Here is a 26,461-nt window from a genome sequence, read left to right as displayed (position 1 = left end):
AATTGGGAAGATTTCCATTGATTTCACCAGAAGAGATTTGATTGAGTCAAGCAGGCAGTGTTAGGCCCACTGTGGGTAATAAAAATACAAGCTGGGTTCTTTATACCCTTTCTTCAGGGATAACTTTTCTATGAATGGAACCATCAGGAGCCCTAGTGCTTAGCTACTCACAGAAAAAGAGAAGGGTAATTAACTGGCTTCATATTCCTTTCCATTTGATAACCACATAAAAATTACAGGTTCAGATGTTGAAAGTACATAATGAAGCCATGTGTTTAAGCAAGACACCAGGGTACCCAGTTTATGGCCCCATGGAAGTTCCCTCAGCTGACCTCTGAGGAGAAGGGAAACAATCTTACTATATCTATGGACACGTGGTCACCCTCTTACCCAGAGAAGGTGTCCCAGAGCTTGTAATTGGCCTGACACACTTTCCTCTGTTAAACAAACCAAAAAAATTCTAGAGAAGTTAAACTGACTCTTTCTTCCAAGTTTCCATTGGTCAACCGCAAATACAACAGAGTTTGGAGAGAAAGGTTTCCCCCTAACCTTTCTCTCCAACTCTGTTGTGTTTGGATGTTGGGAAGGTTGAATGTTGGACCCTGACATGAGTAACCCGTCTGCATGTATTGTACAAAAGCTCTGGCCTCACTCTCAGACTTGCAGAGTGAGACCCCTTGGCTGGGAGAGAGGTATGTGTCCCTGTGGGACCCTCTCTCTATGTGCCCCCACAGGGACACATACCTCTCTCTTCCTCTCATTCCTCCACCTATGGACCCTTGTTCTTTCAACTTCTCTCCTACCCACAAATGAGACAGAAGGCCATAACTTCCTAAGTAGCCAACAAGCTCCAGCCTTCTCCTGTGTCATGAAAATCTTCCCAGACTTGGCAGTGCTCAGGAGCAGATTGTGAGAGTTCCAGCACCACCCTGACCCATTCAGCTCCTGAATAGGAAGAAATAACATGTTGTAGTCCATGAAGATTTAGAAGGAAGGAAGGACTTTAGATGAGGGGGTTGAGTGATCTTACACTCTTGTTTTGCATCTTCTTGAAAACCAGACATCTATCTCTCACTGTGAGAATCTCCTGCTCAATTATCCTTAACAAATCTACATATGCAATGCCTGTTTCCTGATAAATGCCCAACATTTAGACCTCATTAAGAATATCTGCTATCTTCTTGGCCTGGTGCGGTGGCTCATGCCTGTAATCCCAGGACTTTGGGAGGCCAAGGCGGGTGGATCACCTGAGGTCAGGAGTTCAAGACCAGCCTCAACATGGAGAAACCCCCTCTCTACTAAAAATACAAAAAATTAGCTGGGCGTGGTGGTGCATGCCTGTAATCCCAGCTACTCAGGAGGCTGAGGCAGGAGAATTGCTTAAACCTGGGAGGCGGAGGTGGCGGTGAGCCGAGATCATACCATTGCACTCCAGCCTGGGCAACAAGAGCGAAACTCCGTCTCAAAAAAAATAAAAAAAGAAAAGAAAAAAGAATATCTGCTACCTTTTCAACTTTAAATTATATTTCAAAGTTCTCTGGATCTCAGTTTTGGGGATCAGGCCGAATTGCCCCTTCCCAATCCTAAGGTTTTTCTCCTTTGACAACAAGCAGGAGGTAGGGTCATGTCCCTCCAAAAAATGATACATTAGGAGATCCTAACCTGAGGTATGTGTACATCAAGAACCTCTGAAGTTACATTGTGAGCATTTTATAGCTTTCTCAATTTCTTGAAGAGGTCTGTCTCCAAAAAAAGATTAGAAACGTTTCTATAAGTAGTCTTCGCAAATCCAAAAATCAATGTTATTGACTTCTGTTCTTTAAATCTTCAAAACAGAGTGCAGCAGGCCAATCAATCAGCAGTATAACACAAATCTTACCTCAGCAAAGATTTCCATTGAAGAATTGTTCCCTCCCCACACATACAATTTTCTTTCTTACAGAATTTCTTTCTGTTATGATGACGACAATAGTAATAGCTATTATTATTATTACAGTTGTTATACCCTATATTTGCTTAGCACTGTGGGGTTTACAAAGCACTCTTCAGCGAATGATCTTATTAAACTTCCCAGCAGATTTCTCTGTAAGTATTATTGCCAGCACTTGTGGCTGAGAAAACAATCAAAAATTTGGTCAAGACAAAGTCAAATCTTGGTCCCAGAGATTGAACCCACACCCAGGACTCTAAAATTTCTAGCTACGAAAACCAGTTGGCTATTTATTTGCATATTAACCTTTTTAGAAGAAAGGAAATTAAGCATTTGAGTGAGGGCTAAGCTTCCTTTAACCCACGCTTGTTAACTCTGCACATCACTCACCTTTAGTTCTTCTGGTAAAGGTATACCAGAAAGACACTTTGTTTTTCCTTAAAGGGTATGGTGGAGATATAGGCATATGCCAGTGCCTTGAGGCCCATTCGTTATGTCTGTTAACACATTTTTATAAGCCATGGACGGAGAAATGCTCTAACTCAGCTTGGGCTCTAGCTCATGGACCCAGGTGTGGGGTTGGCTTGGTTAATTCTGTTCCAAGAACACGTAAGCCAAGGTATTTCAAGACCACATATCATGGTCTCAGTTTAGTGTAGTTGAACAAACATTTATAATGTAACTTTTGCGTGCTACATTTTGTATCGGGTTCTGAGGATATGAAAGTGAAGAAGACATACCATGTCTCTCTTCCAGGAGCTTACAGCCTGGGATTCAGATGCAGTGGGATTTGGGAGTCAGATGGGGCAATAATTCAATTTTTGAATTACTTTCCAGTTCCTATTAAATTTAACTCTGAACTCGAAGGTCTATTCATTAGCCTGCAGGTTGAATTTTATTGCGGTCGTTTCTTTCTGGATAACTAGGAGTTTTGGTAAAGCTTAGAAATTAATGGCTAAGTTAATTTGGCATAGAAATCTCAGGTTGATATGTTGTATTGTAACTCTGAAATATAAATAGAGGATGACTGCTGACTCTATTTCTTTAAATATCAGGGGACATCTGCAACTTCTGAACGAATGAAGTCCCCAAACTCAGCAAGGGGAGGGGGCGTTAGTACCCTCTTTCTCCATTCTCTATCCCCATCACCCAACTTTCTGGTTGGGTAAATTGACACTACATTGGAAGATTTTTTTTTAAAGACATTTATTAAGGACCTAAGAATGGCTTGCTGAAGATATTTTTAAAGTTAATCATTATTCCTTAATTTGCTGTGTTATTTGTCAATTCATGAGTTATGCTTGTCTTATTTTCTTTTTCTTTTTTCTAGCAAAAATACAAAGAAGACTATGAAAATAAAATCAAAGGCAAATGGAGTGAGACACCTTGCTTTGAAGTTGCAAACGCCAGAATGAATGCTGATAACATCAGCACAGTAAGTGGGAAGGGATGGCCGGTCGGTCTGTCGTCCCGGGAGGGAGACCCCTTTCCTTAGTGACTTCTAGCCACCTGCCCTACCTGAAGGGTTGCAGGACACTGAGGCCCCTCTTCTTGGGACAAGACCTGGTGCAGAGTTCCTGTTAGGAAAGAAATTTCACAAACTCTCTTTCCTTTTGAGAAATGTTATTTGGCCAAATACCATTATTTCTACCTCAATTTTTACAACACATTACGGTGAGACCCCCTTACCGAATGCAAAGTGCGGTTAGTACAAGTTAAAGGGATCCTTTTTAATTATTCTTTGCCTGAGGAGCCAAACTGTACAGTTATGAAATTGATTAATTTAGTATCTCCTCCCTGGAAAACATGTCTATTGTTTTTCTTTTCTTTTAAGTTTCCTGCTCCTGGCCCTTAAGAGCTCTTTCTTGGTAGCCAAGAAAAGCCTTTCTACTTCTGTTTTTAGCCTATTTTAATTGTTCTAAATCTCTGTTAAGTTGCTAATCATTTTTGCAATGGTACCACATTCTCTAATTGTAATCTGACCAGCCTAAACCAAGGACTGGGTGGCTTTGTGTAACTTTTCCAAATCCCTGTGTCTTCTCATGGAAATTCTTGCATAGTTCATTTCCACAGCAGTTCTTCACCTTGTCTAATGTCTTACAGAGGAAATACCAGGAAGATTTTGAAAACATGAAAGACCAGATCTACTTCATGCAGACTGAAACACCGGAGTATAAAATGAATAAAAAAGCTGGTGTGGCAGCTAGCAAGGTACAAGGAAACCACCCCATTTATCTTGATGGTTTGAGTGTGGGTGGATTTCTTATAACTTTGCCTCTTGCATATAATTAGTAAAAAAGGGGAGGGGTGGTTCTTGGGGGAGCTATCAGGGTTGAGACCAGTGGATGTGAGGCATTTGAAAAAGAGTAGAATTGAAACAACAAGAACAACAACAAAAGTACTTTGGAATTATAATGGGTCTATTAAAAATGTTTTGCCATGTATGAGCATTAATAACATCGAATTACCATCTTCAGTATTTCCTGGAGTAATTTATTATTTGCCTGAGGAACCAGACTGTACATTTATCAATTTGATTTAGTGTCTTCTCACTGGAAGGACCTTTTGCTGTTTAGAAGGAGAAAGATTGTAATCTTAGAGAGCAGGACTTCCCCCAGGAAGAGGCAATCGGTGGCCTTATACGAAGATAAGCAATCATGCATGCAACACTATCGTTATTTATCTTATTTTCCCACTGACTATGGAAAAACCTGGTCGCAGGTTCATAAATCCATGGATATTTCCATATGCTCTATTGAGTGAGTTTGGTGAATGACCTGGGTCCTTGGCATTCTGGAGCATGATGGTCACTAAAGAGAGCAAAAACTTCAAAGCCAAACACACTTGGTTCTAATCCTGGCCTTGGCTGTGCCGGAGAAAGCAGGATTACATCACTTAGAAGGCTATTACAGCATCCACGTGTAAGACAGTGGTGTTTTGGACCAGGAGGGTAGCAGGGCAGGTGATGAGAAGTATTTTGAAAGCACAGCTGACTTGATTTGCCGATGGATTGGATGACACGGGTTTTGGTCTAAGCAGTTAGATGAATGGGGTTTCCCTTTATTGAGACAGGGAAGACTATGGAAGAAGTTGGTAATTTTTGTGAAGGACAGACAGGAGCTCATCTTCAGATATGGTAGATTTGAGATGCCTTTTAGACATCCACATGGAAGTATCAGTGATCATTTGACTACATGAGCCTGAAGTTTCAGGGGAGATATACGGAAAGTTGTATAAACTGGGGTGTCATCAGCGTACAGAGAGTGTTTCATGCCATGAGTCTGGAGAGCATTAAGGGAGTGAGTGTAAACAGAAAAGTTCAGGGACTGAACTCTGGGGTCCTTCCATGGGAACATATACGTGAGATGAGGGAGAAGCAAAATCAGGAGAGGGCAATGCGTTGGGAAGCAAGTGAAGGGGGAGGGGAGTCATCAACTGCGTCAAATGTCTCTGAAATGGATTTACCAATGTCTGGTCTCTGGTGACCTCAACAAGAGCAATTTGGTGGAGTCTGCTTGGAGAAGATTCATGAGTGAATGAAAAGAGGGAAATTGAAGCTAGAAGTATATTCAACTCTTTCTAAGTATTTTCCTGGTAAGAAAAGAAGAAAATGGGCAAGTAGCTGATGAAAAACTGGGTAAAGTGGGACTTTTTAAGATACGAAACAAAAACATCGTGTTGATGGAAATAATCCAGTAGAGAGGGAAGATTTGGTGATGTTGGAATGGGGAAGAATGTCTGGAGTGATATCCTAGAGTATGTGGAAGGGGAAGAGATCTGGTGCTCAAGAGGAAGGGATGGCTTTGCCACAAGCCCTGACAGTTCTTCTGTATAACAGGGGAGAAGGCTGCGTATCCCAGATGTGGGTTCAGTTTGTGAGTCTGCTTTCTGGTTGTTTCCATTTTTCAAGGAAACAGATAATTCTCTAAGACGAAAAGTGATCTGAGTCTCTCATTCCTACAGCATACCCTTGTGAAGCTCTGTGGAGGCTGTGGGGTGGATGCCTCTGTACTTCCCTTGAGTATCTCTTGTCTTGATACCAGATTACCTTTGTTTTCTGAGGTTTGTAAGTGGTAGATTTATCTAGGATTCCTTGAACTTCTGTGGTTGTATTGCCTGAATAAAGGGCTTACACTAAGGATCATGGTGGGAACCAGGATCAGTTTCTTGTTCTAATCCCTGTGGACAGGCTCCTGATAGGGGCTTGTGAACCCTGCCTTCCCTATTCTCCCCCAGCACCCCTCAACGTGCTGCTTCTGCCATAGCTGGAATTAAAGGTGCAAATAGGAAGGGCAGAAGGAAAAACAAGGCTCTTTCTCCTTGCTCCTACCTCCTCCTCCTTGTAAATTGAATACATGTGTGCTCCACACACAGTTGCAGGTGAGGCTTAAAAGGGTGGATTGGTGGTACTTCCAGCTTCCTTTCTTTAGGAGCGTGTTGGCAGATAGGTAGCTGGGGGTTAAGAGCTGAGTGAAGGTTCTACAGCAGCAGGTATCTGGGACATCTTGCACGGTGACTATTTGGATTTCTTTCTCTCTCCTATTATTTCTGTGTCTCTCTCTTTGAGGGCAAGGACCATGTGTCCTTTCTTATATTCTGTCCCCAAGCCAGACACAGAATTGACACCCTATGGATAATTTTGAATGAATAAATGAATGGGAAGAAAAAGCATCCTGGAAATGTATGCAGTTTCTCTGCTGCTGTTATGCGTTACTATATTTTGTTTATAACATGTCAAGCTGCCATTTTTAATTGATTTGTGGAAGTATGTCTTATCCGTAATAGAGACGGGGACAAAAATAACCCATAGAGTTACTTCATCATTTTATTTCACTCCTACAGGTAAAATACAAAGAAGACTATGAAAAGAATAAAGGAAAAGCAGATTATAATGTGCTTCCTGCTTCAGAGAACCCACTGCTTAAGCAGCTGAAGGCGGCAGGAGATGCCCTAAGTGATGTAAGTATATTTTTGTCAAAACGTGTTTTTAAACCTTAGCTGCAAAAGAGATGAAAATTTTCTCCTTTAATGACTAAATGCATATGTAACTTTGCAAATAACGTTAAGGTTATGGAGTGGTAGTTTCCTTGGAACTATGTAACCACAGAAAGGCATAGTACAATGTGCCTTAATGTTTGTGGTTCTGTGGGGTTAATTCAATGGGCAGGGAAATTCTCATTTGCTTATGAGCTCTGGGCACCTGGGCCTGCATATGGATGTGTTGCTTATGAGCTCCGGCACCTGGGCCTCCACGTTGCAGATGCGTTGTGATTTTAACAGAAGCAAGAAACTTTCAAAGATAGATCTTGGCCCCAGAAACCATCATTTGCCAACAACAGAACTTAAAAGATGGCCCCCTAAGTCTTCACAGGACTTTGTAATTGTGCAGTTATTAAGAGCCCAACTAAGCTGTTCAATTTGAAACATATTAAGCAAATGAGACTGGGCTTGGGATTAAAAGACGAACAGCCTGAGAGAGAAAGAAAGAGATTGAATATGTGATGATTTGAGTTTATCTCTTATGGTTAGGTTTGCATTAAGCTTTCCTAACATTTGTGGATTTTATGTAGCTGTCTGTGTGGGTTAGTTATCTTTTCTTTGTCCCTTGAACTAAGCAGCATAGGAAATATGTGTGTGCGGTTGGGGAGCGGGTGGGGGAAAGTGGCAAGTGAGAGGGTATAAATAGATCTGTCCAAATAGCTCTGCTGGGAAATCAATGCAAAGCACATTTGCTTTCTTTTAAAAAACCATTTTATTTCAGTCATTTTTCGGGTACAGGTGGTTTTTGGTTACGTGGAAAAGTTCTTTAGTGTTGATTGCTGAGATTTTGGTGCACCCATCACCTAAGCAGTGACACCTGAGACACTGTAGCGTAGTCTTTTCTCCCTCACTCCCACCCCAACATTCCACTCAAGTTCCCAAAGTCCATTATATCATTCTTCTGCCTTTGTGTCCTCATAGCTTAGCTCCCACTTATAAGTGAGAACAGACGTTATTTGGTTTTTCATTCCTGAGTTACTTCATTTAGAATAATGGCCTCCAGCTCCATTCAAGTTGCTTCAAAAGACGTTATTTCATTCTTTTTTATGGCTGAGTAGCATTCCATGCTGTATATATATACCATATACCACATTTTCTTTATTTGTTGGTTGATGGGCCCTTAGGTTTATAGCAGCACAATTGTGAATTATGCTGCTATAAACATGCTTGTGCATGTGTCTTTTTCATATGATTTCTTTTCCTTTGGGTAGATACCCAGTAGTGGGATTGCTGGATTGAATGGTAGTTCTATTTTCAGTTCTTTAAGGAATCTCCATACTGTTTTCCACGGTGGCTGTACTAATTTACGTTCCCACCGTAGTGTAAAAGCAGTTTAAAGCAGTTTTGCTCTCTAAGTGAAAAACATCCTTATTAAACATCTAAAAGACCAAGTTCCAATCTCCGTTGTTGATAAAGACAGGAATATAAAAATATTAAATGTGAATAGCATCATTTACATTTTGAAAAAAGTGACAATAATCTGCTTTATCAGCCACATATTTAAAACTAATCATTGCTTCCTGTTGTTCAAGCTAAAGGTAAATCCTGGCAGAGAAGAAGAGTTAGTAATAACTCATAGTACCAGTTCGTGTGTGTGTGTATGTGTGTGTGTATATATATATATATATATATATAAATCTTATTTTGAAGGCTAATTGTGTAATAAGATATTTTTTATAGGTATAGGAGAAAGAGAGATTGTGTATTTCTCACCTTATATAACTTTTTCATGAAGGTTTGTTTTAAAAAATTAAACAACTTGCAACTGCTCAAAACCTCCGTGTTTGCTGTGGTACTATCAGTGAGGAAAGAGCTTGAGACAGAGAGGGCAGCAGTTCAGAAATACACAAGAATCTCTGCTACTGAGGGGGGGCATGGTCAGAGGTGGCATATTGGTTTCTTAGTTTTTTGAGTTTGGAATGTACGAAACTTAGGCTTTATAATAATTGCTAATAGAACAGTCTTATAATTCATGACACTGTGTGTTCAATTGTCAGGTTTTTTTCTTTTTGTTTTGTTTTGAGACAGAGTCTCGCATTGTCGCCCGAGCTGGAGTGCAGTGGCGCCATCTCGGCTCACTGCAACCTCCGCCTTCCGGGTTCAAGCGATTCTCCTGCCTCAGCCTCCCAAGTAGCTGGGATTACAGGTGCATGACACCAAGACAAGGTAATTTTTTGTATTTTTAGTAGACAGAGGGTTTCACTTTGTTGGCTAGGCTTGTCTCAAACTCCTAACCTCGTGATCCCCCCGTCTCAGCCTCCCAAAGTACTGGGATTACAGGCGTGAGCCACCGTGCCCGGCCTCGATTGTCAGTTTTTAAGACAGTTGACAGGCGATATCTTTTCTTCATCTTTTGTTTAGTGTTAGAAAATGTAAGTGTTATAATCAGCGTGGGAGTGGCAGCAATCTACTTTAACTCATTTTTTTTCTTCGACAGAAACTATACAAGGAAAACTATGAAAAGACAAAGGCAAAGAGCATAAATTACTGTGAGACCCCCAAATTCAAGCTCGATACCGTTCTGCAGAACTTCAGCAGTGATGTGAGCAATCTTACTGTCACTCCTTCTGTTAAAAAACAGAACCCATTTTTTCACCAATTAATAAATGAAATATGTTTTATCTTGCAGAAGAAATATAAAGATTCCTACTTAAAAAATATTTTGGGACATTATGTAGGCAGCTTCGAGGATCCCTACCATTCACACTGCATGAGAGTCACAGCTCAGAACAGTGATGTAAGTTCTAGGATGAGTGTTTGACTTTCCAAATAACATTTTTCTTAGGGCATGAATACAATGGCTGCATCTTATGCCTGATTTCTTCTCCTCGTAGAAAAACTACAAAGCAGAATATGAAGAAGACAGAGGCAAAGGCTTCTTCCCTCAGACCATAACTCAAGAATATGAAGCAATTAAGAAACTAGATCAGTGTAAAGATGTAAGTCTGTAGTCTGAACTTTGAATGTGACTGCCTTCCATAGCATCTAGTGGTCAGGATATGTTTAAAATGTTGACACCTTTTCAAATAAAATAAAATTTATTTATAAATAAATAAAATAAAATTTATTTTCAACTAAATAAATTTCATTTCATTGCGAGAAATGAAATCTGTTTTGTAGTAAACATCCTGTTTTCCCCTTGTTGGCATCGCTACATTTTAAAAGGTAATTCTAGCTCATTTTCCCAAAGAAAAGTTATCAGAAACCTGAAGATATAGGAAAGTTTCTCATACAGATGTAAGAGCACTTCTCAAACTACAGTCTAGCTAGAAAAAAAAATATTTTCTTAACTACAAGTTGCTTTGCTTTGTGGGGCATGAGGTTCTATTTGCTTGGCCTATGGGCCACCTTGGATCTGATAGGTGATACTGCTAAACTAAATGCCTTTGCTTCCCCACAGCACACCTACAAAGTCCATCCAGATAAGACAAAATTCACCCAAGTTACCGACTCTCCTGTTCTGCTACAAGCCCAAGTCAATTCCAAACAACTGAGTGATGTAAGTTCCTCTAACTACCCAGGACACCCAATTATGAGGGATAACATTTCATAACTCTATACGTAAAATCCAATGACTTATCAAGTTTATCCAAAAGGCTGAGTAAGTATTAGCAAGTTTAAACAGTATATATTTGTATAAACACATATTTCTGCATCTTCTTGGGTGGATAACATTTACAGTGAAACGATTCTGTGAAGGAAACAAACGTAGCTGAAAGCTATGGAAAGAATGTGAGTTCTAGAGTCAGACAAAACTGCCTTCAAATGTTAGCTCTGTCATTGATGTCTGGGTGGCCAAAGATTTAACCCCCCTCTGCCCGATATTTCTCTTTTATAATCTGTGGCTGTTTTGAAGAGTCAGTGAGGGAAGACATGTGCACTGCACATACTCCGGCCAACAGCAGGTATTCAGTACATGAGTTTCTCTCTCCCTAGTAAGTTTCTGGAAATTGGAATCTCTGAGACAAATTTTATTATGTGAGCTTTAAGTGTGGATTTCCAAAGTTGTGTTGAACTAAATATAAAAGTAACCTTAGTAGATTTATGGCCAGAAATGAAGGCTCCAATTAGAGCCTCAAAAGCCCTGATGTCTGTGAGAGGACTCTTAATCAGATGAAAGGAAAGTGGCTCTGGTACGTGAGCACTGACAGTGACAAGAGAGACAGGGCGGGGCCCCTCTCAGAACCTACAGGGTCAATTGTGCTACGCAGGGAGGGGAACATGTTTGACAGAGCCACCTCATTCCCTTAGGGTCCTACCATGGTGACAGATGTGATAATAGCTGTCAAGTGTCCCGCACACAGGTTCAGTAATGCAGGTGGCCTACCCAAGCTCTAGATGTCTCTTCTGATCTCAACGGTGCTGACATTTACTTTACAAAATGTATCACACAAGAATTTTTGTATTCTGGAACAATTATTCTGAACTAATTGGTTCTCTCTCTCTCTCTCTGTCATAGTTAAATTACAAAGCAAAACATGAAAGTGAAAAGTTCAAGTGCCATATCCCTCCTGATACTCCTGCTCTTATCCAGCACAAAGTCAATGCCTATAACCTGAGTGATGTAAGTTCCTCATGCCCTGTACCACGTGATGTACTGACAACCTGTGCTTTTATTTTTGAACTGCTTCATTACAATTCAATGAGTGGATTAATGTTAAAAATGGGAAGACCTGTTAACATTTGTGTCATGTTCTTATGCCTCTGCCAATATAACTCAATTCACCTTACAAAATGTGTGTAGCAATCTTAAAGTAGTTTCATGCAATTAGATGATCATAATATAGTATTGTAACCAGCCCTCAGAATGCTACCTCTCATGTATGCTTAATTGCAATTTTAGTGGTAGATCTTTTAGCCATATATTCATTTAAATTATACTATAATTCCTTTATTCCCTGGGCTTATAATGTCCCTTATTTCGCACAAATGATACTTATTTCTACACATATGAGAACGTTCATGAATAAAGATATAGGGGATTGAAAGGGCAGAAGTCCAGATATCCATTTCTGTCTTTCATTTTTCAAACTTAATTTTATAAAAAAGTTAAATTATCCTTGGGGTTTTCAATTTCTTCAATAATTCTATAAATGAGTACTAAGATAATCTGGCATCAGTGAGTATTGAAATGATTTATGAAATAACCTTTGCAGAGAACTTAGAGGTCAAATGATGCCTTTATATCATAGAAAAGTAAGTTAACTGTAGAATATTTGTGCTACTCTATAAAACATTCAGTGTTAGGAATCAAATATTAGTATAATAGCTAGAATTAAATTAATTTGATAAAAATTTCTCATGGGGAGTAGAGAAGCCCAATCTTGGAGAATTAATAGCTCCAGCTTGAGAAGAAATGTTTAAAATATGCATGATTTCCTAGACAATATAAAGGGCCCATTTATTTTGTATTAAGACAAGGTGTTTAGTTACCCATTAGTCTTTAAAGGTCATGACATGTGTATCACTTTTGCCAATTCCTTTGCTGAATTTTTCTGTCCAGAATCTTTATAAGCAAGACTGGGAGAAGAGCAAAGCCAAGAAGTTTGACATTAAAGTGGATGCCATTCCCCTGTTGGCAGCCAAAGCCAACACCAAGAACACCAGTGATGTGAGTGTGGCCTGGGGACCTGGACAGGGTGGCCTCGGGGACATTTCCTGGTGAGTGGGATCTGGCACGTGTGATGTCTTTGCAGGTGATGTACAAGAAAGACTATGAAAAAAACAAAGGGAAAATGATTGGAGCCCTCAGCATTAATGACGATCCCAAGATGCTGCACTCCTTGAAGGTGGCCAAAAACCAGAGTGACGTGAGTGTCTTTGTAATTCACCCCTATTTTCAGATGTAACCACAAAGTTGCTGTTTAGTATAACCTTGGATGGACATTAGCCTAACTGAAATCTCAGATTCAGGATGACAGATCACACGTGAAAGCCTCACCCAGGTGATAAAAGAAGATGAACTTCCTTATTCTTGATGCTTTTGATGCCAGTGAATATTCCAAAAGTTTCCTTAATCTCCTTAATGCCCTCTGTTTTATTAAGAGGAAAAATATTCTGACAATATCATTGTTCTTATTGTTTTTCCTAGAAATGAGCTTAATATGTTTAAGTATAGGTACATGTGCATGTATATATTCACCCAATGCCCTGAACTGATTAAGGTGCTTTGCAAAAATATATATAGAGAGAAAAATGAAAAGAAGTAAGGAAATTAGTTGAAGGTCAAAGTAAGAAAAACTACATAAGGCATAAACTCAAAAGCAAAGCATTTTATTTTAAGAAATGTATAGAATATTGATCTTATTTTAAAGACTTTAACATACTTATTAAAAATAAAATATGACCCACCAATCCCATTACTGGGTATATACCCCAAGGAATATAAATCATTCTATTATAAAGATGTGTGAACAAATATGTTCATTGCAGCACTATTCACAATAGCAAAGACAAGGAATCAACAATGATAGATGAGATAAAGAAAATGTGATACAGATACACCATGGAATACTATGCAGCCGTAAAATGGAATCAGATCATGTCCTTTGCAGGGACATGGATGGAGCTGGAAGCCATTATCCTCAGCAAACTAACACAGGAACAGAAAATCAAATACCTCATGTTCTTACTTATATGTGGGAGTTGAACGTTGAGAACACATGGATATATGGGGGGTACAACACACACTGTTGGAGGTTGGGGGTGCAGGAGGAGGGAGAGCATCAGGAAGAATAGCTAATGGATACTGGGCTTAATTCCTAGATGATGGGATGATCTGTGCACACACTCACCTATGTAACAAACCTGCAATCCTGCACATGTACAACTGAACTTGAAAGTTGGAAATCAAACAAAAAAATAAAAAAATAAGATAAAACTCTTCACAGAAATTGCTTTCCTAATTCCTAGCAAAAAAGAAATACAGACAAATAATATTTTCATTTATATTGCTCTAAAGAAAACTGTTAGGTCTTAATGATAAAAGTCAGCTTCCAGAAGTGTTACAAAATGCGTTTTCACCCAGTGCTCAAAGGAATACTCTTCCAGGACTGTGCTTAATTATCTAAGGTTCACCTTACACCTTTTACCTCATTTTGCATCAATTCTCAGACTCGTTTTTCTTTTTCTTTCTTTCTTTTCTTTTTTTCTTTCTTTCTTTCTCTCCTTCTTTCTTTTTCTTTCTTTCTTTCTCTCCTTCTTTCTTTTTTTCTTTCTCTCCTTTCTTTCCTTCTCTCCTTCTCCCTTCCTTCCTTCCTTCTTTCCTTCCTTCCTTCCCTCCCTCCCTCCCTCCCTCCTTTCCTCCCTCTTTCCTTCCTTTCTTTTTTTTCTTTCTTTCCCTTTCTTTCTCTCTCTCTCTCTCTTTCTTCCTTTCTTCAGGCTCTCGCTCTGTCGTCCAGGCTGGGGTCCAGTGTCATGATCTCGGCTCACTGCAATCTCTGCTTCCCAGGTTCAAATTATTCTCCTGCCTCAGCCTCCCAAGTAGCTGGGATTACAGGCATGCGCCATCATGCACAGCTAATTTTTGTGTTTTTAGTAGAGATGGGGTTTTACCACGTTGGCCAGGCTGGTGTCGAACTCCTGGGCTTGAGTGATCCACCCACCTTGGCCTCCCAAAGTGCTGTGATGACAGTCGTGAGCCACTGCACCTAGCCAAACTCATTTTTCTTTAAACATATTCAGATGAATTATTTTAAGACAAAAACTTACTTAAATAGCAGCATTGGTGTCCTTTAAGTTATTCAGTCTGAAAAAATATTAGGACAAGTAACATACACATCTTTATGATTATTAGCAGATGAGATTATATAAGGCATGAGCCTCTACCACACCTATCCTGCTTTTCTGCTTTGTGGAAAATTGATGGTGAGAAAACATACATTTTGCCCCTTCAGTTAAAGCGTAGCAATGACATGAATGGCTGTTACTTTTTGAGACATATTTTTCTTTCTTTTTGGTTTAATTTCTTTTTCCTTTAACAGAGATTATACAAGGAAAACTACGAGAAGACAAAGGCAAAGAGTATGAACTACTGCGAGACCCCAAAATATCAACTTGATACACAGCTGAAGAACTTCAGTGAGGTTGGAAAAGCCACGGTTACCTCTCGGGTTGGAGGGCTTTCCTACTGTTCGACAAATGACTGTTAACTTGAATTACATTTGTTTTATTTTTCAGGCTAAATATAAAGACTTATATGTAAAGAATATTTTGGGACATTATGTAGGCAGCTTTGAGGACCCATATCACACACACTGCATGAAAGTTGCAGCTCAAAACAGTGACGTAAGTTTGAAGACAATGGTTCATGCCTCACAGTGACATTGTTTGAGAGCTATAACAATCATGATCTATTTTTGGTTTTTCTCATTACAGAAAAGTTACAAAGCAGAATATGAAGAAGATAAAGGAAAATGCTATTTCCCTCAGACAATAACACAAGAATATGAAGCAATCAAGAAGCTGGACCAGTGTAAAGATGTAAGTTATCTGCCCTGAATTATTGAAATTGGGCTTGGGATTCTTGTGACATCTAGTGGTAAATTTAGCAGGAGTTTAATGGTAATATCTAGTGATTAGAAGGAGATAATTACACTTAGCATTTTGGTTTTGGGGTGGAACCGGGGAACACAATAATTATGATGAGGAAGGTGATTTGTTACAAAATAATTTCAGATTTTATAGATCTTAACTTCCATTAGTTTATATCTACATGAATTTGGGGCAAAAGAAGGACATGCAGGTTTGAGATAGGTGTTCATTATTTAACAAATTCACGTGAGAAGCCGTCCTGGGCCAGGCACTTTCCTTGGTGCTGAGAAAGACAGGGAAAAAGCCGGCAACCTCTTGAGCTCCCACTTAGTGGAGGAGACAATAAACAAAGGAAGGAGCACAGAAATAAGAAAGATGTCAAGCGATGATAAGAAAACTAAAATAGGATGATGATACAGAATTAAAATAGGACAATGTGTGAGAGAGTGACCGGATGGGCATCTTAGGTTGGGTGGTCACGAAAGATCTAAAACAGGCATGACCTGCCAGGCCAAGGTCAGCGGAGGAGCAGCAGGGAAGAACGGCCTAAGGAGAGAACAAGCTCAGTATTTAAGGAATTGAAAGGATGGGGTGGCTGAAATGTACTGGGGAGGAGGGCAGTAGTAAGAGGTGAAATGGCTGGAGATGAAGGAGGGGATGGATTCTGCAGGGATCATAAGCCGACGTGCAATTGAGACTGAATACCAAGTTCACTAAAGAGCCACTGTAAGGCTTCAGCAGGGGAAGGCTAATCTGGTTGCTGAGTTGCTGTAGGCAGACCAGAGGCAACTTGGGAGGTGGCGATCAAAGGAAAAAGAGAGAGACAGAGAAGTGAGAATGTAAACGCATCAACTAAATTTTCAGGAACAAAATAGACTTCATTTTGACCTGGAACCATTTTTATGTTAGCGTATGTACAACCAAGAATATATTAATACATTATAATGTATAAATACATTATAAATTTCATTTAAGAACATCTTCTTTTCTAGCATACCTACAAAGTTCATCCAGATAAGACCAAGTTCACAGCAGTCACTGATACTCCTGTACTGTTGCAAGCCCAACTCAACACGAAACAGCTTAGTGATGTAAGTGCTTTGATTTATGCAAGTGTGGGTGACCCAGAGTGCTTTGCTCATTTAAAATGTAAGCATTTACATGCTTAATCTTTATGGGCTTAACTACCATCCCAATATTATTATTTTTCAAGATTTGTTTAATAAAACACAAATGAGGCTGCTAGATTGAATTGTAGCCTGAGGAAAGTCGTGTTAGACAATAATAAAAATAAATATTTTTAATAACTCACTGATTTTTAGTGGGACTATCTTATTCATTAGGATCTGTCACATGCACACTAAAACTCCATGCCAACTTAAATAAACAGTGACAACAGAAGCATCTATTTGTGTAGGACAAGGCAAATATTTCCTATTCTTGAATTTGCTAACAAAGACTTTACAAAAAGAAAGGGCGCAGTAACAAGACAGACGTCGAACAATGACAAGAAAACTAATATAGAATGATGCCACAGAATTTAAGTGGGATGACATCAAAGAAAGAACTGGATGGGCACTTTAGATTGAGTAGTCAAAGAAAGTCTAAGACAAGCATGGTCCAGTCATGCCAAGATCAGGGGAAAAGCAGCAGTGCTTCTCAGACATCCACATTCATGCAATCGCCTGCTGACCCTGTTGAAGTACAGATTCTGATTCAGTAGATCTGGGGGACTCCATATTCCGACTTTCTAATAAGCTCCTAGGTGATGCTGATGCTGTGATTGGTAGGCTACTCTTTGAACAGCAAGATGCTAACATAGCTAAGTCCTAGAGAGTAGTACACCCTTCTCAAGATAGGAAAGTGAAAGATACAGTGTGTCCTACTATAAAATGTTTTAATGACACAAATTAGCTCATACCCAATTAGTAAAGAGGAGAATGGCATCAGTATAACCCAGAAGTCATTTCAGCTCATGTGCCACTTTTCCAAGCATCTTAATATTTTGTGTCCCAGTAAAGAACAGTTAAACACTAACATCACTGATCTAGCTGAACTCAGCAAGCTGCAGAGAAATATAGTGCTGTATGTGGTCACAGTCACTATCAATCACTCTTCCTATTGGCTTAGGTAGGCAATGGACTCTGCCTTGGAATTACTTCTTGTATAGTTCTCAGTCTTGTGCATTTTTGCCTTTGGCTCCAAAATTAAACAGTCTCATTCGTTCTTTACACTCAATTCCTTACACCTAACGTCACATTTTAAAACATTTAAATAAAATTCTGTGTTTAATATTTTAAGTAAGAATTCACAACCAGGTGCAGTGGCTCATGCCTGTGATCCCAGCACTTTGGGAGGCCGAGGCAGGCAGATTACTTGAGCCTAGGAGTTTGAAACCAGCCTGGGCAACCTGGCAAAATCCCATCTCTACAAAAATATTTTAAAAATTAGCTGGGTATGGTGGCACATGCCTGTAGTCTCAGCTACTCAGGAGGCTGAGCTGGGGGGATCACTTGAGCCTTGGAGGTGGAGGTTGCAGTGAGCCGGGATTGTGTCACTGCACTCCAGCCTGGATGATGGAGCCAGACCCTGTCTCAAAAATAATAATAATAACAATTTACATATCTTTTTAACTGTGCTAACATTTTGTTTACAATTGTTATTGTTTTTGTTGGTGCTTTAATTACAGGAGTTCATGTTCTCCAGACACAGCCTAGCAGTGTAGATCAGAAATGTGTTCCCGTGTATATAACAGAATCTATGCAATGGCAGTCGGCAGCCCAAAGTATGGTTACACAGCAATCCCCCTTATCCACGGTTTTACTTTCCATAATTTCAGTTACCTGCAGTCAACCGTGGCCTGAAAATATGAAGTGAAATTCATATTTTCCAGAAATTCATAAAATTCCAGAAACAATTCATAAGTCTTAAATTGAATGTTGTTCTGAGTAGCATGATGAAATCTCACACCCATCCCCCTTTGTCCCTTCTTTATCAAGAAGGGTGAAAACATACAGTAAGATATTTTGAGTGAGACAAACCACATCCACATAACTTTTATTAAGTATATTATTATAATTTTTCTATTAGTTATTATTAATCTCTTATTGTGCCTAATATATAAATTAAACTTTATCTCAGGTACATATGTATAGGAAAGAACATAGTATATATAGGGTTCAGTGCCATCCATGATTTCAGGCAGCTACTGGAGGGTCTTGAAAAGTATCTCCCAAGGATAAAGGAGGACTGTGCCACAGTCCCCGAAATAGGGAATGACAGTTTGAATCCTGTGCGAGACTTTGGCTGAATTGAATATCTCTTTGAGGCATTTTTCTAAAAACGGCACTAATGCCTTAGCTATATACGCTGTCCTAAATAAACTCAAAGAAGTTCCCCTGAACTGTTCGAATATCCTTTGTTTTTCAGCTGAATTACAAAGCAAAACATGAAGGTGAGAAGTTCAAGTGCCATGTACCAGCAGATGCTCCACAGTTTATCCAACACAGAGTCAATGCCTACAATCTGAGTGATGTAAGTACCAAAGCCACAGAAGCCTATGTTTGGTGTGCATGAAAAGAGAAAATGTTATAAATGTTAAAAGACAAGACTAGGAATTGTGCAAATAAACAACTGTTAAGATTGTTACCATGTAAGTGGAGCTTTTAAGACCAAAATGCTCCTAAGACTCCTCCTTAGCTATCAGATTTCATTTTCTATGGTCTCTGTTACCACCAGAAGATCTCCAATTACCCATCTGCTATTCCCTGGAGTTTTACAACATCTTTCCTGTGTAAATGTCACATTTCACCTTCTCCAAGTGGTTGTCATTTTATAGCATCCTTATATAAATCAGGATAGCAGAGTGTTTAGACAGTTTACAGTACATTAAAAAGAGTAGTTGATACTTATTTAGTGTTAGGGAGAAAGAAACTGGATGATAGATAAATCAATACTTATTCTACAATTTGATAAATATAGTATAGGAGAAGTAAGTCTGTGTATACACAAATTTTCAATATATTTTTATTTTTTTACTGGATTATACTGTGTTTACTGTTGTTCTTATCATTCCTTTGCTGAATTTTTCTGTCCAGAATCTTTATAAGCAAGACTGGGAGAAGAGCAAAGCCAAGAAGTTTGACATTAAAGTGGACGCCATTCCCCTGTTGGCAGCCAAAGCCAACACCAAGAACACCAGCGATGTGAGTATGGCCTAGGGACCTGGGGACCTGGACAGGGTGGCCTCAGGGACACCTGGTGAGTGGGATCTGGCACGTGTGATGTCTTTACAGGTGATGTACAAGAAAGACTATGAAAAGAGCAAAGGGAAAATGATTGGGGCCCTCAGCATTAATGACGATCCCAAGATGCTGCACTCCTTGAAGACAGCCAAAAACCAGAGTGATGTGAGTGTTTTTGTGAATGTGTCTTGTTTTCAAGATGGACTCCCTGCTAAGATGCCCAAGGGTAGTAGTGTGGAAAAGGATTTCATGAGCACGGGCTCTTTCACGTTCACAGAAGTACTGCTGTAGAGAACTTTAGAATGATGCCCCGGATCATTGCACCTCCCACATTTGAGGGGAGAAGTTACTGATTTGTACTGATACTCATTTCACTTTGAAAAATGTATGCATTAATATTTAATAGAATATTGATTATGTTCTTAAAACCTTTCAGAAAACACTAAATATTTTCAGATTTTTTTCTAATTGAAAAATAATTTTTAAAATGATAAATTTTCAAACTGTCTTTACTTTGGAAGACATTTATGAGTCACAAAAATCTTAATACAGTATCATCGTTCTTCATTGACTTTAGTAATGAGTTTGGTCTAGATCCAAGAAAAAGACTCCATTGATTATAAACCCCTTTGAGACTCGGATAAAAGACTTGAATCATCTATCTAGAAAATGAACATTTCTTTTCATGCCTTTTGCCTGAATTCTGGTGAACTCATGGGTTCCTTAAGGCTTGTCTATGGGCCATGTAACATTTTCCAGTTAAAATTCTTACTACAGAGAGACAAACATCTACTATTGCAAATTATAGTATATATTATGTATAAAATGTTTAGAGAATCCGTTAAGAGTGCTGAGCATGTTCAGTGTAGCTTGCAGATACTAGTTTTTTATGATGAAAGAGAAGGGTGTTTGTGTCATTTAGTTTTAACCATGCTTTTATATAATGATCTATACATACCTCTTTAATTCATTTTGCATTTATTCTGTCATCACATAGCACTTTAAAACATCTAATTCTGTAATTTTCTCTAGTAACTTCACAGTGGATTATGTCAGTATGTAGTGCTCACTTATATTACTATCTTGTTCACTAGCTGAGTCTCCTCAGCTCAAGAAGGATATAACTCCCCACTGATAGCATGTGTATTTTTATCTTTTGTTTTTATTCCTATCACAGAACCCAGTAGTAGGCACATAATAAATGCCCAATAAACATTTGTTAATTGATAGATGACCAAAACATATAGCAAATGAGTCATTCTCATGTAATATCCAGGCAAAATGCTAAGCTGCAGATATAGAATATGCATGGCTTTTTAAAAAGAATCTTTAAAGCCATTTGGATCTTTGATGACATTTTATGTGTACTGGTATGTGTCAACTGGTGCGAACATGAACAAAACAGTAACAACAATTTCTTCAAAATACTTCCACACACCTATTGCTGTTGCAATATTGCTCTATCAGTTTATTTCTAATGAAGACAAACTGTTGTTTTCAATGTTGTTGCAAACTATCAGAAAGTTTCCATACTTTACTTTTATAAACCAGGGTCTCAATTTTATAGTTAAGTAATAAATGTATTCAGTGAAAGTGACCACCCACAAAATGTGAGAAGGAAGATCAAGTTCCCTTAGAAAACCAAAAGATCAGATCGTTTGCAAAAGGAATTGTTACAGAAGATTCGTAGTGCACATCTGTGCTTGCCAGCTTAGGTCACTGTCTCTAACACATATATGACCATGGGGAACTAGGATGAGTTTAGAGTTTTCTTAAAGGCAGTGGATCAAAATTTTTCTGTCAAAGTAATTGGTGACTGGATATAATGAAGCTGGGAATTAGACCCAATTAGCACCTTGTCTAGCCATTCCAGGAAACCAGACAATGAAGGGAGCCCTCGAGGCCCAGTCAGTACATTTGGTTTATAACGCTGTGCAGAAGGGCCAACGTTATTTTAATGGCTCAGTTTCTCAAACTTTTCTCCCATGAAGTCTTTTCACTGCTGCAATCTGAAGCTTCTTTTAAATTGTTGCTCAAATTGAACTTGATATGAAAACAACCTTTGAGATTCTCAGTGGGGCTTATCTCCTGTCAACAATAGGTTGAAAAGCAGTTGACTATCCATTCAAAAATGACTCTATCCAGCCACGAAACTAAGCCTACAGCCCTGTGTATGAAGTAGTCATTTTATTAAAATCAAATTGTTATATGGTTTTCATTACAATTAAAAAATGCTTCTTTACTGAAAACTCTTCATAGGTTAAATTACATTAATATTAGGAACACTTGTTAGTGGTCCTTGAGAAACCCTGTTTTAGAATAAAATCATTCCTGTTCCTGACTGAAGCAGAAGCTGTGGTCCATTTTCTGCTGTGACCCAGACAGTTTCTCATTGGTCTGAGGTCTGCCCATGTGTGCTTTTGGGGGAATTTCAATGGTGTAACATGTGAACACGTTTTTGGGCAAAATAACTACTCAGATGTTTGACTCTTTCTCTAACTTGTGTTTATTGTTTATGGAAGATCTCTGTCTTTTCCGGAAATCCATTGAGGATTTGTGATAATGAATGATAATTTCCTATTCACAGCGCGAATATCGAAAAGATTATGAAAAGTCAAAAACTATCTACACGGCACCTCTTGATATGCTCCAAGTCACTCAAGCTAAGAAATCTCAGGCAATTGCCAGCGACGTTGATTATAAGCACATCTTACACAGTTACAGCTACCCACCCGATAGCATCAACGTGGACCTTGCCAAGAAGGCATATGCACTACAGAGCGATGTGAGTAACCAGGGTTTCTGCAGCCCTTCTTTTAAAAAGACAGAAACTGGCCGGGCGCGGTGGCTCAAGCCTGTAATCCCAGCACTTTGGGAGGCCGAGACGGGCGGATCACAACGTCAGGAGATCGAGACCATCCTGGCTAACACGGTGAAACCCCGTCTCTACTAAAAAAATACAAAAAAAAAAAAAACTAGCCGGGCGAGGTGGCAGGCGCCTGTAGTCCCAGCTACTCGGGAGGCTGAGGCAGGAGAATGGCGTAAACCCGGGAGGCGGAGATTGCAGTGAGCTGAGATCTGGCCACTGCACTCCAGCCTGGGCGATAGAGCGAGACTCCGTCTCAAAAAAAAAATAAAAATAAAAATAAAAAATAAAAAAATAAAAAAATAAAAAGACAGAAACTGAAATGGGCTTCAAAGTTGAGTGAGGTTTTTGCACTTCTCAGAGGTGTCTGCATTGTCGTATGTATGGAAGCAGACGACCCTTGTGGTTCTATAAGAGCATGCCTTTCAATGTTAGGAAGAACTGATCTGGCATGCACCCCATCACTGTTTCCCTCGAGGAAAGTTATCAACCTTGCTAAGTCTAGAGTCCTCTTCTGTAAAATGGAAATAAATCAAAAACATTGTTTGGAGGATGTAAATGCATGCAAAATACTTAGCATGGTGCCAGGCCCTGGTGAGTTCTCAATAAACATTCAGTATCTATCATCACTATTATCATAATCATCACATTCATCATTATCAATGATCTTTACATAGATTTCTATCTGAAAAGAAATATATCATTTAACATAAATATTTATAATAATGGTTTTTTCTGCAGATCAGAGCTTCTTTAAGCAAATTAATTTGTCCAAACTCTGCAACTGAATACTTCATCCTAACAATTCTATTTTTTAAAATGTGATAAAATGCACTAACATAAATTTACCACCTTTGCAGTTTTCAAGTATACAGTTCAGTGGTGTTAAGTGTATTAACATTGCTGTACAACCAATCTCCAGAGCCTTTTCATCTCCCAAACTGAAATTCTGTATTCATTAACAGCAACTCCCATTTTCCTTCTTCCCCTAGCTTGTGGCAACCACCTATCTATGCTTTGTTTCTAAGTTTGACTAACCCTAGATACCTCATATATGTGAAGTCATACAGTATTTGTCTCTGTGTGATTGGCTTATTTCACTTAGCAAAATGTCCTCAAGGTTCATCCATGTTGTAGCATGTATCAGAATTTCCTTCCTTTTTAAGGGTGAATAATATTCTATTGTATGGATATGCCACGTTTTATTCGCCCATTCATCTGTTGGTAGACATTTGGGTTGCTTCCACCTTAAAGCTATTTTGAATAATGCTGCTATGAATATGGGCGTGTGAATATCTCTTTGAGATCCTGCTTTCAATTCTCTTGGGTATAAACCCAGAAGTTGAATAGTTGAATCACATGGTAGCTCTATTTTTTATTCGTAGAGGAACCACCATACTGTTTTCTGCAGCGGCTGCAAAATTTTACATTCCTACCACTAAGAATTCTATATTATGCATTGTTATTCTGCTTGTTATTAGTTTGATTTTGTTATGTTTTTTCATCCCAAATAGATCGTAAGCCTCTGAAGGGCAGGAACTAAATGCTTTCTTGATTTTCCATTCTACTTAAAAGGCCCAGAGTAAAAACAACAGTTTGAATTTTGTATCTAAAATGTAAATTTTTGGTACCACCTATGCTCAGACAACAAGAGTTGCTCATTATTTTAATAGCATCAAGTAACTGTGCCTCAACTAGGACCAATTCCAAATAATAACCGCTCTCTTATGCAAATTAACGAGTACAACTATTTTAAAGTGTTTTGTTAGCCAGTGTAGAAACACTCCAAAGTTGACCAGTACACATGAAGGGCCATGTGGGCAAACACTCAGTACAAATAATTCTATTAAGTCTTATGTAATTAGGAAATTAGAAAATGAGCAAATAATCCACCTTCAATGCGGCCTTCTATTTTAATTTGATAGAAACATAATACTTAAAGTTCCAGTGAACAAACGTCTCACATTTGGTTAACTGACAATTTCACTTCTTTGAAGTGCAAATTTGACTTGAGCATTTTCCAGGTTGGAATTAGAGTACCACATGCTTCCATTAAGTTGGAAATAAGGATGAAATGGAACACACACCAGTTAGAAGGAAAGCAAAAATCTAAGAGCTGTTACTATATCTCACCAAAGAAATATATAAAATAACCTTAATGTCTGGAGTAAGGAAGCTGGTCAGAAATCTCAAAAACATTGTTTTGGGTAAAACATTGATGATTTTGCATGATGATGTTGACACAGCAAAGAAATGTAACCTTTCTCTTGGTGTTTTAGGTTGAATACAAAGCTGACTACAATAGCTGGATGAAAGGTTGTGGCTGGGTGCCTTTTGGGTCCTTAGAAATGGAAAAGGCCAAGCGAGCTTCAGACATCCTCAATGAGGTAAAGCCACTGGGTGTGTCAGAGGGAGAGTGGTGACTGTGTTGTGTTAAAGTTCTCTAAACCATGGGCAGTGCTCCTTCATTGCTTCATTCTCAGTCACTGTTGCTGAGGAAAAGAGCTTACCAAGTGCATGAATTACCCGGGTAGACCAGCACAAACCTTTATATTACCAAAATCATTTATGTTAACCATTCATTATGGAAATATGTTTAACAATTTTATTAAGGTATAACTTGTTAACTGTTTATGTTAACCATTTATGTTAACCATTCATTATAGAAATATTTTTAACAATTTTATTAAGGTATAACTTGCATACGATAAAAGTCCCTCATGTTAAGTGTACATCTTGACAGGTTTTAATAAATTCATATAATTGTGTAGTCATCACTGCAATTGAATTTTAAAATGCTGCTAGCACCCCAGAAAGTTTCCCCCCCAAAACTGCAGCTCTCATCTTCAGCCCCAGGCAACCACTGATTTGCATTCTATCTCTAAAGTTTTATTTTTTCTAGAAATTTCTTTTGTATCTGGCTTCTTTCACTTCATGTAATGTTTCTGTGATTCATCCATGTTTCTGCTTATAATTTGGTTTTTTAAAATTATTGAGTAGTAATCTTTTGTGTGGATTTATTAGGTTGGTACAAAAGTAATTGCAGTTTTGACATTAAAAGTAATGGCAAGAACCACAGTTACTTTTGCCCCAGCATAATACGTACCACATTGTTATTATTGTTTCACCTGTTGGGGGATATGTGGATGGTTTCTATTTTTTTGTGATTATGAATAATGCAGCCATTATAGAACTTGTCTTTGGAGAATTATTCCCTATGTCATATTCTGGTTGGCTTTGAAGTAAAATATAAATTCAGTGTAAGAAAAAATAGTGATGATCTTGAGGCTCATAAGGCGGCAAGGTTATGTGTCCCTTCTCCGTGACAGTTGAAGACTCACTGCTGTCAGGTGAGTACATCCGCAAGGAGGGCAGACTACACAAAGGACAGAGGTGTGGCATGAGGGTTGTCTTCCACACTCAAGTTTTACGTTTTGTTCAGTATTTTGTTTTCAATGAAAACCATTTTGTCTGCTCAAAGATCTTCCAGAAGAAAGTTCTAGGTAGTGGTTCTTAGAAGTCTGAAGCTGAAAGAGTGATGATACTAACTGGGATGTACAATATGCACAAAGGAAGAGGACTGGGAAAATAGAGACGAATACAGGAATAAGATAGCCAGAAGTTGTCAGCTCCCAGTGGGCACACCTCCCCAGGGTCTCCTCTGCAGTGTCCCTTTAGCACTTTGGTGATAACTTATGTACTAACCACATTAAGGCTTGCAGAGCAAAAGTCCTGTCTCTCTTAATAATAATTCCTAGCTGTTGGCCTAATTCCTCAATTCCTCCTCCTTCAACCAGACAGCTTCTTGATGCCATTTGCTGATGGAATAACAGGGAAAAAGAGAACTTG

General features: G+C 38.8%; 1 protein-coding gene across 1 annotated transcript in view; it reads left to right on the top strand.

Moving 5' to 3' along the window:
- Positions 1–26,461, top strand: part of NEB (nebulin) — a 223,573-nt gene that overhangs the window by 21,592 nt on the left and 175,520 nt on the right. The window contains exons 11-29 of the mRNA XM_025404794.1: positions 3,261–3,365; positions 4,034–4,141; positions 6,773–6,889; positions 9,408–9,512; positions 9,600–9,707; positions 9,805–9,909; positions 10,371–10,469; positions 11,430–11,534; positions 12,474–12,581; positions 12,667–12,780; positions 14,953–15,054; positions 15,149–15,256; positions 15,347–15,451; positions 16,495–16,593; positions 18,932–19,036; positions 19,600–19,707; positions 19,798–19,911; positions 22,334–22,531; positions 24,892–24,999. Coding sequence (XP_025260579.1) covers positions 3,261–3,365; positions 4,034–4,141; positions 6,773–6,889; positions 9,408–9,512; positions 9,600–9,707; positions 9,805–9,909; positions 10,371–10,469; positions 11,430–11,534; positions 12,474–12,581; positions 12,667–12,780; positions 14,953–15,054; positions 15,149–15,256; positions 15,347–15,451; positions 16,495–16,593; positions 18,932–19,036; positions 19,600–19,707; positions 19,798–19,911; positions 22,334–22,531; positions 24,892–24,999 — 2,121 coding nt within the window. The remainder of the gene's footprint in view (positions 1–3,260; positions 3,366–4,033; positions 4,142–6,772; positions 6,890–9,407; positions 9,513–9,599; positions 9,708–9,804; positions 9,910–10,370; positions 10,470–11,429; positions 11,535–12,473; positions 12,582–12,666; positions 12,781–14,952; positions 15,055–15,148; positions 15,257–15,346; positions 15,452–16,494; positions 16,594–18,931; positions 19,037–19,599; positions 19,708–19,797; positions 19,912–22,333; positions 22,532–24,891; positions 25,000–26,461) is intronic.

The sequence above is a fragment of the Theropithecus gelada genome, chromosome 12 (assembly GCF_003255815.1).
Source record: "Theropithecus gelada isolate Dixy chromosome 12, Tgel_1.0, whole genome shotgun sequence".
NCBI classification, from domain to species: Eukaryota; Metazoa; Chordata; class Mammalia; order Primates; family Cercopithecidae; genus Theropithecus; species Theropithecus gelada.
Note: the sequence above shows the minus strand (reverse complement) of the source record. Positions and strands in the feature narration are given on the sequence as shown.